General features: G+C 30.4%; 1 protein-coding gene and 1 pseudogene across 2 annotated transcripts; both read right to left on the reverse strand.

Moving 5' to 3' along the window:
- Nucleotides 1-2,268: 2,268 nt before the first annotated feature.
- LOC124846750 (Thioesterase/thiol ester dehydrase-isomerase superfamily protein) lies at nt 2,269-5,428 on the reverse strand. Its single transcript, XM_047324087.2, has 5 exons — nt 4,911-5,428; nt 4,116-4,293; nt 3,409-3,875; nt 2,902-3,030; nt 2,269-2,769 (listed from the first exon to the last, which is right to left on the reverse strand). Exons 1-5 carry the CDS (start codon nt 5,319-5,321, stop codon nt 2,608-2,610), a joined length of 1,347 nt encoding a protein of 448 aa, XP_047180043.2. The 5' UTR covers nt 5,322-5,428; the 3' UTR covers nt 2,269-2,607.
- A 4,173-nt stretch (nt 5,429-9,601) lies between these two features.
- Nucleotides 9,602-12,044, reverse strand: LOC124819666 (UDP-glycosyltransferase 74G1-like; annotated as a pseudogene). Its single transcript, XR_015785517.1, has 2 exons — nt 11,352-12,044; nt 9,602-10,445 (listed from the first exon to the last, which is right to left on the reverse strand). The product of XR_015785517.1 is annotated as a UDP-glycosyltransferase 74G1-like (transcript).
- Nucleotides 12,045-18,257: the final 6,213 nt, after the last annotated feature.

Genomic DNA, 18,257 nt, shown 5'->3' on the forward strand with positions numbered 1-18,257 from the left:
GAGCCAAACAAGCGAGGCGACGAACTGCTGGCATTTGAGAAGGCATACCCAGGAGAGCTGGCGGGTGCTCCGGGAGCGTTCTTTTTTGGATGCAACGGAGGAGTCAACATAGAGGGCGGTGAAGGGAGGCGGAGAGGCGAAGTGGGAGTTGTTGATGAGGCGAGGGAGAGGGAGGGAGCAAAGACGTTGGATTTCGGTGAGAGTTTATGATGTTTTGGGGCTAGGGGGCTAACCCGGCCCTAATTCATTCACAACCCCCATCTAATAGGGCTTTGGGGCTAGGGGCTTTAAAAAAGCCCCCTAAGATGTGGGTCAATAAAAATGGACTAAGTATAAAAGAGGCTAGGGTCAGCCTCAGGGCTTAAAAAAAAAACTGATAGCTCTAATTATAGATAAAGACACTTATAATGAAGAAGATTTATTACACCAAATATTTTATTTCAGTGTGTTTATTTAAATGAAGTTTGATTTGTTTAGAGTGTGTTTATTTAAATGAAGTTTGATGTTTACACTTTTTTTAATTTATATATTATGCTTATATCAAGTATAACTTGATATTACGACTCAATGTTTTTATTACATTCAACATCGGTAGATAGAACTATATGCTTACCATCTTAATTTATATAATATAATGCTATGTTTATATTAGGTATAACTTCATTAGTTTTGTATTTTGCCTTCATTTAAACTAGTTCTCACATTGTTTAAAAAAATTCAGGATTTAATACTACTCTTAGTCCCAATTTTTGTCAGCTTTATTTGAAATGATCCTAATTTTTTTAAAATGTTCAATGTAATCCTAAATATCGTAATTTGAGTTCAATTTAATCCTTTTTGCAAAGGCCGTTTAAATCGTTAGTGACCAAATGTCCAGCTGTGCAATCAGTGACACATCACCCTTGACACGTCATCATCATCTTCTACCTCCAGAAACCCTAATTTCCCCCTACACAAAAACCCTAGCCATCACCTAACCCTAACCGCCCCCGCCACGCTCACGACCAGCCACCATTTTCGCACCTCCATCATCAGACATTTCGAAACCCTAATCAGATGGTCACGCCACCACTGTTGTTCATCTTCTCCATCCAGCAACCACCCAACCATGACCATCTTATCTTCTCCTTCCTCCACCGTGAATCGCCAACAACATCTTGTCACGACAACCATGACCGCTGCAACAAGACAGTGAGCCATGCGCGAGCTCATCTTCTCCATCAAGTCTTCAACCTGCAAAGGGAAATACAGAGAACGAAAAAGCTAATTGAAGCAGAATCGCCACCACAAAAGTGCCATTCTTCATCAATCTTCATCTTCTTCAGCCATCACGAAGCTGCTCTTCAAACCTACAAGTAGAAAGAAACCAAATCGCAGACAAGCAACCATTAGGAAGCTTTACATTTAGAAACCCTACTTTTTTGGGTGGGGAAGGGGCTGCCACGTGGTAGTCTCTCATTGACTACATAATGTTTCATTCAAGGCAGGTCAGCGGTTAAATGACATGTCATTTACTGATTGCACAGCTGGAGATTTGACCTTTTAAACAGCATTTACAAAAAGAACTTAATTGAACATAAATTACTATGTTTAAGATTACATTAAACATTTAAACAAAATTAAAATCATTTCGAACAGAGCTAACAAAAATTAAGACCAAACAATAATATTAAGCCAAAAATTCACAACAAAATATATAATATTATCAATAATTCACTATTAAAAAACAAACATTTTTTTTTCTTAGTGTCAATTTTTAAGGAAAGAATTATATAATTGGACAAATTTGAAAACAGAGTTATAAATAACAATTACTTATTAAACACTCAAACTATTAGTTGAATATTCCAATATTCTCAATTAGAAATAAATGACAAATAAAAATATTAAAAAAAATACAAACCCGTTCTAAAAAGTGATTTAATCCAATAAAATTAAGGTTTTTGTTTTTAAACTACAATATATTTTTTTGATAAACACCACTCAATGAAGACACTAATAGTACCCTCATAATACATTCAACCCCACAAACAGTTTGAAAACACTATCTAATAAACAAAGAATAAAAAATCAATCAGCCCCAACACAGTTTGGAAAACAGAGAAACACAACAAAGAAAAAATAAACCTCAACTATGGAAGTCATTGAACGATTGCTACAGCAACTCTTTTCCTGATTACAATGACATTCCTCTCCAACAGAGCAACAAGCACAAAAATGGTTTGTATAACTGTTATGTTATGCGGAAGATAGAATGAGACTTCTAAATAGTAATAATATAATTTGCTTCATATGCATAACAAATGATTATAGCCATCATTGATTGTACATAACTCATTCTACAATTTCTTTCATTAACTTAACTATGTTTTCCTTATACTACTTGCACAACAGAAGCCTATTGAATTCAGATTCATATACTTGTATGTCTAAGCACCAATTTCCTTCTAACAAGTCATGATGCTAGACATAAAAAAGGCACACTAGTGTGCCCTCTAAGATGGGAACAGAAAAACTTATTGTATAAAAGATAATCTTTTGAATTTCTGCTCACATAACTAGGGTGGATAACTTGAATACTTTACTCGCTAATTGTTTGTTTTCTTCTTATGTTCTGAAGAATTCATTCAAGTTGTCAGCATCTATGCGCTCTAATATACGGCGTGCTTCCTCCTCCGTTGCCGGCACTACATTTCGAAGTTTAAATCCACTTTTTGTGACCTTTGCTTCTGGACGTACTGTGAAAGTGAAATGGAAAGCATTTGATACCTGTAATCACATAAAAATAACAGAACGGACAATGCTGATTACAATCTTTGATAGCTTTGAAGTTGCAAGAAAGAAAAGTGCAAGCGATAATGATTGTGCATTGTATACAGCGCATTTTTAGTCGAGACTAACCTCACTAGAACGCAACTCAGGCCGTGTAACATGAGCAACAACTTCAACATTGATAAGTGGCTGATCTGGATCATGTACCTCCGTGTACAGAACACAAGATTTGAGACGCAAAAAGTCCCCTACATCAACCTGTTCAAGGGTTCCTTTTATCACAAAGAGTAGAATGCATGCAAAATAGTATAGCAGATGTAAGGTCCTATAATAGAACTACTCAAAATATCACAAATTAAAGGTTCTATTTCACCCCGAAAAACACTGTTGTAAAACTGTAATACTTCCCTTCCCATCACTCACTTCCACAAACTCAAAACATAATTCCTCTAGAATCTAGATTTTGGATGTTAATTCAAACAATTTGAAACTCTTGTAACAATTTTTCTGTAAGTAACTGTAGTTGATTCAAATTTGTTATAGAAATATCAAAGATTGTGCCAACTGTGTATAAAAAACAGAATCATATTAACAGTCAAATTTTGAAATTTGTAAAAGGATGGATGAAATACTCACAGGTCTTAAGAAATCAACATGGTCAACTTCTAGAAAGTAAGGAACTAATCCAGCAAAGGCATATGCTGTTGAGAAAGCCAATTCAAATGCACGATGCATCAAGAAACCTCCAAATATTCGACCATGGATGTTCCTTTGCTGTGGCTGGCATATTAGAGCATTCTCAAGACTGGTATCCTTTAGAAGAATACTGTCCCTGTCAGCCAAAGCTGGCATGTCACAAAAGATTCTTCCTTCAGCCAAAAGGGCTTTAAGTCTATTTTTCTCCCCATTCTCAAACTCTTTCTTTTCTCCTCCTCTTTTCCTTTTTCTCAGATTACTTCTTGCTTCAGCTTGTTCAAAAAGAACTTTTTCATGAGCTGTTTCTGGCAAAAGTCGATTCACTGGAGCAGCTTTCCCAGTTTTAGAGTCTCGAGCAACAAATATGAAGTTGGCTGTTAGTGCTACGGAGTCTGAATCATTGCCATCTGCACATATTATGACGATGCATAAGTTCTGGAGCAAGTTTAGTTGAAATATAAAAGAAAATAACTAGTATTGGAGGAAGTTCAAAAGAATGAAAATGCGATTCTATCATGAAGGTTTGTATAATTCTTATGTGGAAGATACGAAGAGAAACTTAAGGTCTATGCAACATGGTGTACACTGTTATGAATTAACCATCAATTACTTTATTTTCATAGCCGCATGATCCCAGAGATATGTACCTTCATTGGACTGAGTAACCTCCAGTTGAATTTCTATTGAGGAGTGCCCAACCCATATAACAGAACCAACTATTTTGAGATCAACGTTAACACTAATTGGTTTCTTTAGTACAATCTTGTCGACAGAAGCAGTGACAACTATAAGTGGCCTTGTTGTGCTAGCTTCATCAGAACAGTGCTATTCCACAATCAAACATCAAACAGCACAGTCAAAAAATAGGTACATCATATGAAATCTTCATTACATTTTACAGAAGCAAACTAGACAACGCCCCAAAGTCTACTAACTGCGTATAAATGGGAAACCTTCCTGTCTTCTAGAACACAAACAAGCATCAAACTACATTTGACCTACCACAAAATAAACAAGTCATTCACCACAAACGCCAGTCATCAAAGTTCAACCTAGTTTGAACTTAGAAAGTTATGCCTTATCATCACCATTTTTACCACTGTACACCACACTCAATGACCAAATCATATTACAAACATTACCCAGATATCCGATTCTTACAATAATTTAATTAAAACGCTATGTGACTCTAAAGTTTGTGTTTTACTATCATTCAATTTCAATTATAGATGATATAAGTTTATTTCAACCATGAATTTTGACTACTTCTTGTGTAAAGGCTTTGTAGGGTGTACACGAGAGTTAAAATATTTCCATAAAACCTAAAAAATCCAGAAAACACAGCTGAAAATAACTAAAAAACAATACCCAAATAAGAAAACCCCATGAACCACTTTAATATCCCAATAGCACAAAGAAAAATTGAAACTTTAAGACTGTACCTTGACAGAAATAGTTCCAGCCAGGGCGTCAAGATCTTCAAGCAACTTCCCAATTCGGACCTCATTCCAGGGATCCCTATATTGCTCTCTGAGCACAAAATCAGAGGAGAAGTTGTACAAGATGCTGGTCCTGCTCTGCGAGGGGTTTCTGGTGAGCAATTCACTCTGGGGAGGAGCGTCCCTCGGAGGGTCAAGAAGCCTCTCGAAAATCTGGCCCCGCGCCTCCCACAGAGCCGTGGTCACCGGAGAATGGTACATCCCCGGCCACAGAGCAATAGGTTTCCGGTCCGCCGAACCGTTCGCCGGCGGAGGATTCTCGAAAGGTGCGGTGGCGCTGGCGAAGGTGGAAGCAACCGGGATTGTTCCATTCACAGCAATTGTGTTGTTGGACGGAGAAGAATTCAAATCCATTGTACTTTTGTAGTCTTTTGATGTTTTTACTTCCCTTTGAACAAGAATGAATCCGTTCTTCTACTTTCCTCTGTTGTTTACAGTGTTTTTGGTAGTTGTTGTTTCGGAAACAATAATAATGTGTTAAGAAACATTATTTTCTGATTTAATGAATTCAACGTCTAAATCAGTAATTCATAAACTAATTACAAATATTTGACAATAAAAATTAGTGTTTAAATATAAATTTTAAGGTCATTATTGATTAACATAATTATTATATGTGGTAGCTTATAATAAAATAAAAGTATAAATAACATAAAAAATAAAAATAATTTCACGTTAAACAGACAACACTGAAACAAAATCAGTTGTGACTAGATGAATTTTTTTTAATCAGACATGTATGAAATGTTAATATATATAAATTATTTGATTCATTAAGAAAATATTTATTAAGAAATGTAATAGTAGAGCTGGTGAATGGTGCAATGTGTGCCATAAATTTGAAAGGAAGAGGTCCACCCAATTTACGCAAGGTATACCAGATCACCTTTCAGGTTCCACGATATTTCTTCTCTAATTTAATAATAATAATGGATATGTAAGTATATTTTATAGCAAAATTTAAGCTTAATTAATTTCAATTATCTTATAAATAATAATATTTTTAATTAAATTTTTATTATTTTATTGAATATTAATTTTTTATATAAATTGACTTTTTACTGTTTAATTATTGTTATTACCAGTGAAATGACGTGATTATTATCTTAATTAGTTAATTTAATTATTTTTTCATCAATAAAAAAAGAAAAATTAAAATAAAATAATATTTTAATTAATATAAAATAACATGTTAGTGTTAAAATAAGACAAATAATAAAATATGATCATCATCATCATCTATTTTAATGATAGTAATGAAATCAGTTTTTTAATTGCTATAGATGGTGCTTTAGAAATCATTGAAAAACATGTACACTGATGATAACGATGGTCCTTTGATATTAGTATCGTAAAAATACGTCATTCGATTTAACCTGATTTACTAGACTTGATTTACTAAGGATTGATATTGATATTTAGTAAATAAATTTAGTCTGCTTTATTAAAAAATTTGAATCTGATTTAGTTTATATAATTTAGTGATCAAATGGGTTAATTTATTAACTTACTTAATTATAATTTTTTAATTTAAAAAAAAATAATTTTTTCCTAATTGAAATATAAATAAAATTCAATTTAAAATAATATTAAATTTTAAATATAATTCAAAATAAAAATATATAATATAATCCAAAATAAAAATATACAATATAATTAAAAAAATACAATACAATTCAAAATATTTTAAATTCTAAATACAATCCAAAATAAAAAAAAAACAAATTATTATATAATATTGATAACTATTGAGTCTTTATCTATTTATAACATTAAAATTTTAAATAGATAAATTAACAACAATTTGTATTTTTTTTATCTTCATTTATAATATAATAAAAAATAATATTAACTAATAATAATAAAATACAAAATAATAAATAATTAAAATAGTTTCACGTACGGTAACCACGATCTGTGATTAAACTATACTCCACAAATATGTGTATTCCATAAAATGCCAAAATCTTAATTTTTTCAAACTCAATCAACTAAAACTATGATGGATGAAATAGATTCATGGATTAAAACTCGTTTTTGACAACAGTATTTGATAAGCATTACGTCCATTTGCACAGCTAAGTTTGCAACAGTTTACGGCTTCATCTGTAAAGGGAGTGCAGGGATAATTAGATGATATGATGTTGGATTTTTGAAATGCAAAATCTGTTCCCCATTGTTAATTAGTTCGTTTATTTTGTTGTCCAGATAACCTCCTCCACTCTTTTTGTCCAGGCAACAACAGCATTTTTAAGAATTTTTTATAATTCACATTTCACTAAAGAAAAATTTATATTTAAGTTAATACAATTTTTATTTATTTATTTTTTATAATTCACATTTCACTACAGAAAAACTTTTTTATAAAAAAGTTTAATATATTTAAGTTAATACAATTTATATTTATTTATTTTTAAAATTTAAACCATAATATATTAAAATTTCAAATAGAAAAATTATAATTTTGCTTCTCCATTAAAAAATTAAGAACATATTTAATTTTATAAAAGAAATACATTGGTTCACGTAACTGTAATTTGACGAAAGAGACACACTAATACATATAAAATTGTATGAGAATTTTTCACCAAGATCTGACTACTTTCGTGGGGAGATTTAGTCACTAATTTAAAAAACATGAAAACTCTTCAATTCAACGGAAAGTCACCTTTATTGTAACGAATTTGATGACATTTATTAATTTAATATCATATAATGGAAATAAGAAGGATTTGTTTTTCGTGAATGTACCATTATGAATGTATCTAAACAAATTGTCTTGACATAATTCACATCCATTCGTATAAGCTTAAATTAAAATAAATAAATAAAGAATAAGATTCATTCATTGGATTAGGAATTTTGCCAATATATATATTGGAAAGAAATCAAAATGACTCCATCACGAATGAAGATTTAAATTAATATTGAAAACTCATCCATATATATCAACTACTTGCGTCATGATTTTAAAAATATATTAAAATTTATCAATACTAATAAATAAACAATTAAAAGTTGCATAATATTATCTCAGTCTGCAAATTGATGGATAATGAAGGCGTAATGCATGTGTTTTCACGAATAGGGTTAAGGTTAATGTCCAACAATATGTTTCAATGTATTCAAATTATTCATACAATGTTTCAATAGATTAAATAATCTTGAAAATATATTGATAACATATATCAATATAAAAACTTTTATATCAAGATATCATTCTAAATTTTTTAGGAAACTAATAAATAAACAATTAAAAGTTGAATAATATTCTCTAATATTGATGGATAATGAAGGTGTAATGTATGTGTTTTGAGGAATATGTTCAAGGTTAATGTCCAATATTTAGAAAGTAGTTCAGAGGGTTTAAATGTTGTTTTTCATTCCAAGTTTCCTGTAACTGTTTATTTATACTCTAAAACCAAAATCAGTTCAACGTTTGATCATTCAGATATTTTGATCATTCAGATATTAATGGTAATGTAATTATCTACCTTTTTTTTATCTCAAACCTATATATATAAATTTCGAAGTGAGACTTTGATTAGTAACGATCTAATTACAATCCAACTGGTAGTAATCACACTTACCTTAAGTTGTTCAACATTAAAACGAATTACTCTAACATTTGACCGATTAATAAGGCTTCATGACTGTCTGATCTTGGTGATAGTCCAATCGGTAATAATAATTCATTCAAACATTTGATTAACGATTGATCGTGTGATCCGTAGTTGACCAAACAATCATTAATACACCATGTATCTGATTTGGCAACATGGAAGAGTCGTTATTAATATGGTATGATTATCAATTTATTTCATAATTTCTCATCAAGAAGACATTTATAATAGGTGTAAGAAGACCTTTATAATTGTAGGATCATTTCAAATAATGCGTATGCTCATGAAAAATCCAACCCAACGATGAGTAAGAAATTTACAATTAGTTCAAACAATTTATGAGACTTTTTTAAAAATTATCTGACGGTTTTATAGAGTTGTTCATAGGTAATATGGTGTGTGTGTGTATATATATATTGAATATTTAACTTTTTTTTATTATAGTTCATAATTTTATTTCTAAATTTAATCTGATTTAATACTTGAAGTTGTACAGGTATTTGAAATTTCCATAGTCAACAGTGAACATACGTCCTTATTTTATATTTTAATTCAAAAGCATAACTTTAAATTTAAGGTTAGGTATTCATCTACTATTATGGTCTTTTGAAAATATTTATGGAAGAGATTCAATATTATAAGGACTCCTCAACATTCTCTCCCTCAAGCTACACAAGAGACTTCATAGTGTCATCAACCTAAAATACTAAGAAAATCAGTTTATTAATCTTGGTGTTAAATGAGTTGTTTGAAAACAAAATTAAAATTTAAGAATTTTCAGAAATTATTTTAAATAACTAAATAATAAAATTTGTAATTCATTCAATATAAGAGAAAATTAAAATTTAAAACTAGTTATTTTCTCTTACATTGAAAAAAAAAACATAAAATATCATTTAAACGTTAAAATTTGGATAATATTTGATTGCAAAGTTTATCTTAAAAAAGGAATTTAGTTATTTTATCTAAATAATGAAATTAAAATATAAAATACTTCAATTACACTGTCGAAACAAAAGAAATTACAAACCAACATTTCAATTTCTTATAGAATTACCTCGTACAAACAGAAATTAATAGAACTATTTTATTTAATTTTGAAGGTGTCAATAATAGCTCCTGCAGGGTGCTTCTGAGCTGAAGCAGCTAAGCTATTAAGAAATTCAAGAGTGTTTTTATGAGACGTTCCTTCCTCACTGACAGCATGTTCAGCCAAAGCCTTCAATTCCATGACATTGCTTTTCACCTCTTTGCCTCTCTCACTCTTCAGTATTTCCAGTATGCAATGTTTCAGCACTTCTCTTCTCACAATCTGTTTCTCATCAGCTTTAGCTCTGATTCCAATCTTCCACACGTCTTCAATTAGCTTAGCATTTGAGAACTGTTCAGACCAACATGGCACTGCCACCATTGGAACTCCTAAACTCAAGGCTTCTAACGTCGAGTTCCAACCACAATGCGTCACAAAACACCCTATAGCCTCATGACTTAGCACCTTTACCTGGGAGCACCACCCTACAACTAAACCCTTCTCTGACCTCTTTTCAAAATCTTTTGGCAGCTTATTTTCTACCGAGGCCCTCATCGTCCACACAAAGTAACTTTCACTGTCCCTCAAACCATAAGCTATTTCCTTTATTTGCTCTTCCTCCAGTACTGCCATAGACCCAAAACAAACATAAACAACAGATTCTTTTGGTTTACCGTTTAACCATTTCATGCATTCTTCGTTGTTAAATCGTGTGGCACCATCCTCATCTTCATCGTCTCCAAGTGCCTTCTTTAATAACATGGATGTTATGCATGGCCCAATGGTCCTGAGATTGGACCAAATCTTCTTCGTCGAATCAATGACCTACATATCAAAACAAAGAAACAGATTACGGAACCGTTTTCATTTTTAGCCTGAACTAAATCATTCAAATTTCAGTTTGAGTCGATTCGACTGTGTTTTCAGTGCAAGCTAACTCGACTGAATTTTCCGCTTGAGTCAACTTGACTCATCCAGGACCAGCACCAGCACTCCGGCAAACTCCACGCCGTCGCCATCACGCTTGCAACCAGCGCTGGCGACACAATCATGCACGAGACCAACGCTAGGGTTCTCTCCACGCGTGGTCACCAGCACAACAGCTGCGCCACTCATCTCCCTTCGCCAACGAACAAGGGTTTCTACTTCCCCCAACGCCTTCAGCTCGGGATGCCACCGCCATTCGCCGACGTTGCGACCACCGCGACTCCCTCTTCTCCCTATCTTGCTCCCTGTTTATAATTGCTCTGTGGCTCCTCTGTAATGTTCAATGTGTTGGGTCGTAGTGGAAGAGGGATAATATGGGTTGGTTTTCTGTTTCGTGATGACTAAAAATAATTTTAAGGTGAATAATGAATAGAAACTAGTTTATTTATTAATAGTTTTTAGTATATAAAATTCATATCAAAATTGATGTAATTACTTTTTATCAATTGATATTTTTTTTAAATGTTTATACAGGTTAATTGAATGATGAAAAATGAGTTGTTGAAGAAAATTAAATGATGAAAAATAGGTTGTTGGAAGAGTTGAATGATGAAGAAGATTCTGTGGTCTGTTTTTTTGTATTTTGTTTTCTGCTGTTTTTAAATGAATGAAGGTAGAGCCGCATGGTTAAATGCATGCATTAAAGTTATTAATGCTGCAATAATATCGTAGTATTTATTAAAAAGAGTTTACACGTAAGAATATAGAGAGAGAGATGCATGATGCAGAGACAGAGACAGTTACCTGTTTTTCCATGTGGTAGAATGAATTGCAGAGAATCCAATCAGCTTGGTGGATGTTGGAAAACTGAGCAACTAAGACATTAAGCAAAGTTGGATAAGTGTCATCTGTAGGGAAGAAGAAGGAGGGCATGTCGTGATGTTGAAGTTTGGGCAAGAAAGGAAGAGAAATCTGATCGTGTGTGATGGGAAGTTGCAGCTTCCCATGCTGGACATGGGCGTATATACTGTTAACAAACATGTTTTGAGTGAGAAAAGAAGCCCCTGCAATCTGAAATCTCTTTGCAACCTCCAGAGACCAAGGGAAGAGTGAATCATAAATAACACAGTGAACAGGGTCACCTGATCTGTGAAGTTTCTCAAGAAGCTCGGCCAGACTCTTTGGCCCCACTTGCCAGAAACGTTCAAAATAGGCTTTGAAGCCACCTGCTTCATCCAACCCTCCATTGTCAAACCCATCAGAAATGGTTTCAAGTGAAATACAAGTGGCTACGTTCTGCAACTTTTTGAAGAAGGAAAAGGCGGTGACTAAGGTCACTTTCACACCTTGTTGCTGCAAGAGCTTGGAGAAGTCATGCATGGGGTTAACGTGCCCTTGAGCTGGATATGCTAAGACCAAACAGTGCACCATAGTCGCCATGCTTTTCTTCTCCATTACTGTTATATACAACTTCTCTCTTCTTACATCTCAAGTGGACTCCAGAGGCCCTATTTATAATGAAAAATCATAAATCTATAAATGTTATACCTATTTTATATTTTATAGTACAATCACATATTTTTATGTTCATTTCACAATAATTACAAAAATTTAATTTTTATATTTTCTTTTAAAATAAAATAAAAAATAAGAAAAAATAATATTAAATGAATATAAAAATTTATTTTTATTTTCCACTCGACAAGAATTTTATGTAGGAATGCTTTCGTTAAATTAATATATTAATAATCCTTCACAATCATCACTATTCTTATTATAACATGAAAACAAATTATCACTATCATAGAGAAATATTGTATTTTAATTTTGTTTTGAAGATCACAACATTTTTGCTAAACCACATGCAATGTTTTTAGTTAAATTATATAGGCAATTTTACTGTGAGAGAAAATCTAAATAAGTAGTGTCATGTAATAATAAGTAAGCAATTTTGGTGGTGTATATATATATATATATATATATATATATATATATATATATATATATATATATATATATATATATATATATATATATGAATACGTGTTTACAATATTATAAATCACAACTAAAAAAAACTATATACAATTTATTTTTAAATTAAAATTACCAACAATAAAAATTGTCAATACATTATCTTTATAATAGAAAACATTATTAATAATTACCAATGATTAAAATATGTAAATAATGAATCCGATAAATATTCATAATAAATTCTATTTGATTAATGATAAAATAATTAGTCATCGCTAATTTAAGAATTTCTTGTGTAAATTATATGTAAACTCTGTGTTTGATAACTAATCTCCATTGCAAGATTTAAAAAATGTTAAAAAATGTTTAACTTAAAATGTTTAAAATAAAAAATTTAAAAAGTCTATTTGCATATATATGGTCAACTTTAAAAAAAATATTTTTAACCAATTTTGATAAATAAGACTTGTACATGTTGAGTAGGACTATTTTGAAACCTAACAAAATTTTATATGCATTTTATATCTATTATTTTATCTTTCATTATTTTTCTTTCTTTATAAATAAAAAAATAAATTTTTTAAATGACTAAAATATCTCTAAAACTAGGTAATCAATGTCAAAATAATATTACCTGTTTACTTCTCTAAAAGATCCCAGTAGGATCCATTCATGTCACCTCTTATTCAAATATGTTTTTGGAACATATTAATTTAACGTGTTAACTACTCTTTGAAAAACTAAAAATCAATTATTTTTCAAAATATTGTTCTTAACATTTGATTCAAATTTAAACTGCTTATTATATTTAAATGTAATAATATATATCTAGAATTAATTCACTATAATAACTTACATATATCGTTGCATATTATTTTAATGTTTAATTGTGTTGTAATTATATATGTGCATATTTCTCAATATATAATAAATTTTTATTTTAAAAAATATAAATATAATAATTATTATAAAAAAATCACGGCATATTTTTTAGTTGAAATATTTTATTTAAAATATTTATTATTTTTATGATAATATTTAATAATTTTATGATAACACAAACTGTTAAATTTGAACATATAAAGTATCATTTGAGTTTAATTCGAAATTTATATTGAATCAAAACTAAACTCACCATACATTTAAGTTTTTTTATGTTGAATTAAAATAATTTTTTAATAAAAATAAAATAAAACCACAAACTTTTCACATGCAAAGGACCTTATGACATGAATAAATTTATATATTCAAATTAAAATTATTTGATATATAAATCGAGTTCTAAGATTATTATTTAAAATAATTAAACTATTATCAAAATTAAAAATGAAAACTATATGCAAATTTTAAAATTTCAGGAAGTCAGTTGAAACAGCTATTAAATAATTTAAATGAGTAAGTCTTTTAGTTATTTAATTGCATTAAAAAAAACATTTATGCGTTTTTTTAAATCATAACAATTCATACAATTAAATTTGTAATATTTTTAAGTTTAACATTTCTACAAAATATTTATAATGATATAAAATGATAAAAATTCACGAATGTAAGTTTTATTATTTAATGTCAAGAACTTGTAGTTTAATAAAGTATTTGTTAGATTTTGATAAAGATTTTTAAAAGTTTAAACTCCTGATTATAATTATAATAAAAAAAAATACTGTTTTTAATTTATGTATAGCAGCGATTGTTAAAAGAGACTGTTAATAAAACATTTTAAAAGTTTAGATTCCTGTTTGTAATAACTTAAAATTTAATTAAATATGTATTTTAATTTTGCTTGACAAGTAAACATAAACATGCAAAGTCCTCTAAAAGATTGATAAAAAAATTGTTGAATAATGATTAATTTTATGATGACCAATTTAAATATTAATTTATAAACTGAAAATTATTAATAACTAAAATAATTTTCCAAAAATTATAATTAATTTCTAAATTAGAAATTAAAATAATTTTTTTATCATGAATTGATATTTAAAATAATCACTGCAATTAGTAATTAAAGTTTTAATTATGAAAGTATTGTTCTCTAAATTAATCTCTAATTAAAAGATTGTTCTCAAAATATTTTTTAGTGAATGAAACTGAAATAGAAAGCTATAAAATGCACGGTGGAACATTGAATTATAATGCCTCCTCAATGCAAACATACAATTAATGAGAATGTTGAAAAGGTTGTGTATGGTAGCTAGGCATTTAATTGTTATTTTTATTCACATTTAAATTATTTTTCAATTTATTCTCATGTAAAAATATTGTATCCTATATATGTTTTAATCATTGATTTATTATTTATTTGTTGGTGAAAAAATATTTTAAAGAAAAGAAATATATGTTTCTTTTTTGTTTTAAAATTCTTTTTAAGAACAAACTTTTAAACTTAATGACATTATATATATTATTGTGTAATATCCGTAGAAAATAAAAATAAAATATATTTTTATTTATCTATTTATTTATTATTCTAAGATAAATTAATTCGGTAGTGTATTTGTGTGATAAAAGTATTAAATTGGTAAATAAAAATTAATTATAATTATATTATTTTGTCTTTATGATCCATGAAATAAGAATTATATATGGTTGTTTGTATTTATATTTCACTCAAAGTAAGTTGGTTTAGTGGTGATGTTATGGTGTGAGGCTTAAATGTCGGGACATCAACTTGTGAGTTTTCCTGTTTGGCCATTCTTTTTCTAAATTTTTCGTGTGGGACCCACTCAGTGGAAAGAGAGAAAATAAATGGCAAAGTGGATGTGGGAAAGGTTAGGTGTAAGAGTGATTCTCCCGACAGTTCACCTCACCTCAATTATTTCTTCCACCTCTCATTTTACACATTTATCCTTCATTTATTAAAAGTAAAACGAAAATTAATGATTTCTTAACCACTAGCAACCCTTTTAACCTCAACAACCCTAAATGCTTTAAACCTTAAATATCATGTCTTGTCCTTCATGCACCCCCTTCTGTTGTTATTTTTTTCACTCTCATTTTTTACTTCTTTACTATTGTATTGTTTTCTAGATTTAGAGTTATAGTGGTTATGCCTGTGGATAGTAGTAGAGGAGGAAGAAAGCTGGTGGTACTGAGAAAAAATGCAACGAAACCTTTCAGGTTAGTGTATTATTGTTTGAAGTAAATACGTAAATCACAGTTGGAGATACTGTTATTCGTGACGCAGTTGGAACGCTGGTTACAGAGGCCGAAATTCGATTTTCGACTCACCCCAACCACACTTCGAACTGTGGTTTAAGGATGCCGCACTTCTAAGTGCGGTTTCACTCTGCGAAACTATTTTTTTAACTGGCTGCACACGCTTATCATTTCATGTTTATTAGTACATTAATCTTCTCTTATTTTTTTTCCTGCACACAGTTGCCCTTGCTCGCGAGAGAAGAGATCACTCAGATGGTGAAGGAGACACAGAGAGGTGCAGTGAGAAAGGGAGGGAGGAGAGGGCGAGAGATGGAGTAGCTAGAGATGGAATCAAAAGAGCTTCTGCACCTTACTAGAATTGAAGGAGGAGGAGAACATTTTTTGGAGGGAAGGTGCAGAGAGTCGGGGTTTAGGGTTTGCTTTGAAATTTTTTTAATAATGAATCTTGCTTAAAATGATGAAAGAGAAAGATATTTTTTTTAAAGTGAAGCAGTGCATGGCTTATTTTCGGAAGAGAGAGAAATAATGGACATAAATAGTTAGTGAATGCTTTATTTTACACAAACTGAAAGTTACGAGGTAATAGAATTAGGGTAGGTTGCTCAGTTTCAGTTTTATTTTTAGGTTTAAAAGTGGAAAATCTTAGTCTAGTGAGAGAGTTCAATAGGGTAACTAACACCGGCAAGATTTAAAGCGCAAGTGTTAGGGTGAGAGAAACCAAATTGTTTTGCATGTTTAACATAATCAAGCCATGAAATAAAGTGGTGAAGATTCACGACCTTAATGAGTGAAAGTGGTGTGGGCCTTTAGGGTTTACACAGAGTAGAAGTGCAGGAAAAAGATAAGTTACTTGGAGTAAGTAAATGGTTAAAAACAGAAGGGTGGGACCATGTGTGGTTAAATGAAATTAGAAATAAAAGAGAATATGGGAAAATGTTGGAGGGTTACGTATGCTGTAGAATTTCTTTTGGTTTTAGGTCAACGTGGGATTGGTAAATAGTATACCATATAATATATTATACTATATTATATATTATATTCTATGTTTATTCAGTTTTGTGATTTTGTATGCTATATAATAATATATTATATTAAGTTGTCATAATTGTTATTTGATTAGTATTTTTATAATATTATTTTATGATATTAGTTTATGGAGTTACGGTGTTGTTATGTTTTAAATAGAGGACGTATAATATATTTAAAATAAAGATTTTAGATAAGTACAATATATGTTTTTATATATAAATTCTTTGGAATATAATTAAATATTATATTATAGGAAGTTAAGGGAAATTATGGTAATATAATAAGAAGTTTTTTTTGAGAATCTAATTAGAAACTGAATAAACTATAAAAGTATAAAATAAATAAAGTAAACAGTTTTAACGTTGGAAAACTTATTTAGTGTTAATTAAATGGTGGTTTGGATTTTATGATGATATTGAGTTTATAATTAAATTAATTTTATTAGTGGGGATGTATTATTTTACGACAAATTGTAGAGTTTTGTAGTGTGATTGAGATAATATGACAATATGTGTCTGGTTGAGATGGTGTTATGTTGTTGGGTGTGATTTTAAATTGTTGCTATATCGTTTGAATGTTGAATGACTTTGGCAGAGTGGTGAAAGTAGTCCTGGTACTTGCCCGGTGAAGCTCTCTGGAGTAGAGTGGTGGGGGGTGTATACTTGTCCGGTGAAGCTCCAAGAGGGTGGTAGAAAGTGTATACTCGCCTGGTGAAGCTCTAAAAGAGTGGTGGGAAGTGGTATACTTGCCCGGTGAAGCTCTAAGAGAGTGGTGGGAAGTGTTATACTTGCTCTGTGAAGCTCTAAGAAAGTGGTGGGAAGTGGGTTACTTACCGATGAGGCCTTCGAGAGAGTGGTGGGAAATGTCGTAGTGTAATGGTGTCGTGAAGTGTACCGTCCTGATGAAACTCTTTAAGAGAGTGGTAGGAGGTGTCACTTAACCTTAAAGTTGTATGTAAGTAACTGGTATTGATTCAATATATATGGTGAATGGTTTCAACAAATTAGGTATGAGTCGGTGAGTGACCGAGTGAGTCGTAATTTTACGGGAGTAGATATTATTACAGGTGTAGCTAAAGCGAAGTTGAGCGACGAGATACGTGGGAGAACTATGGGATTTAAATTTCAGCACTAATGATTTTGTAATGAAATTTTATAAACACTTTATAGTCACATTTGATTTATGAAGTTTTCTAAATTAAATTGAAATAAATAGAAGTTTTTATACAATTGATATTCTGCAATGATATCAGAGTCAAGTTTTCAAAAGTTTTTGTAAACCCGTGTCATCCCAAAATTGGGGTGTTACATATTCTGCTTAGAATATTTTATTAGACTCAAATTTTAAATTTTTAATACTAATATTTCTAATAAAAATATCTAAGGATCATAATTAATTGTAAACTTAGAGAAATTATAAACACATATTTATTACAAGACAAACATTTATCCACATGTGACTACGAATATTTTATTATTCAACCTGTCTCGTGATAAAACTTTAGTTCATGTACTAAATTCACTACAAAAATAATTAATTTTAGGG

Source organism: Vigna umbellata, chromosome 4 (genome assembly GCF_029865625.1).
Source record: "Vigna umbellata cultivar VRB3 chromosome 4, Vumbellata_1.0, whole genome shotgun sequence".
NCBI classification, from domain to species: domain Eukaryota; kingdom Viridiplantae; phylum Streptophyta; class Magnoliopsida; order Fabales; family Fabaceae; genus Vigna; species Vigna umbellata.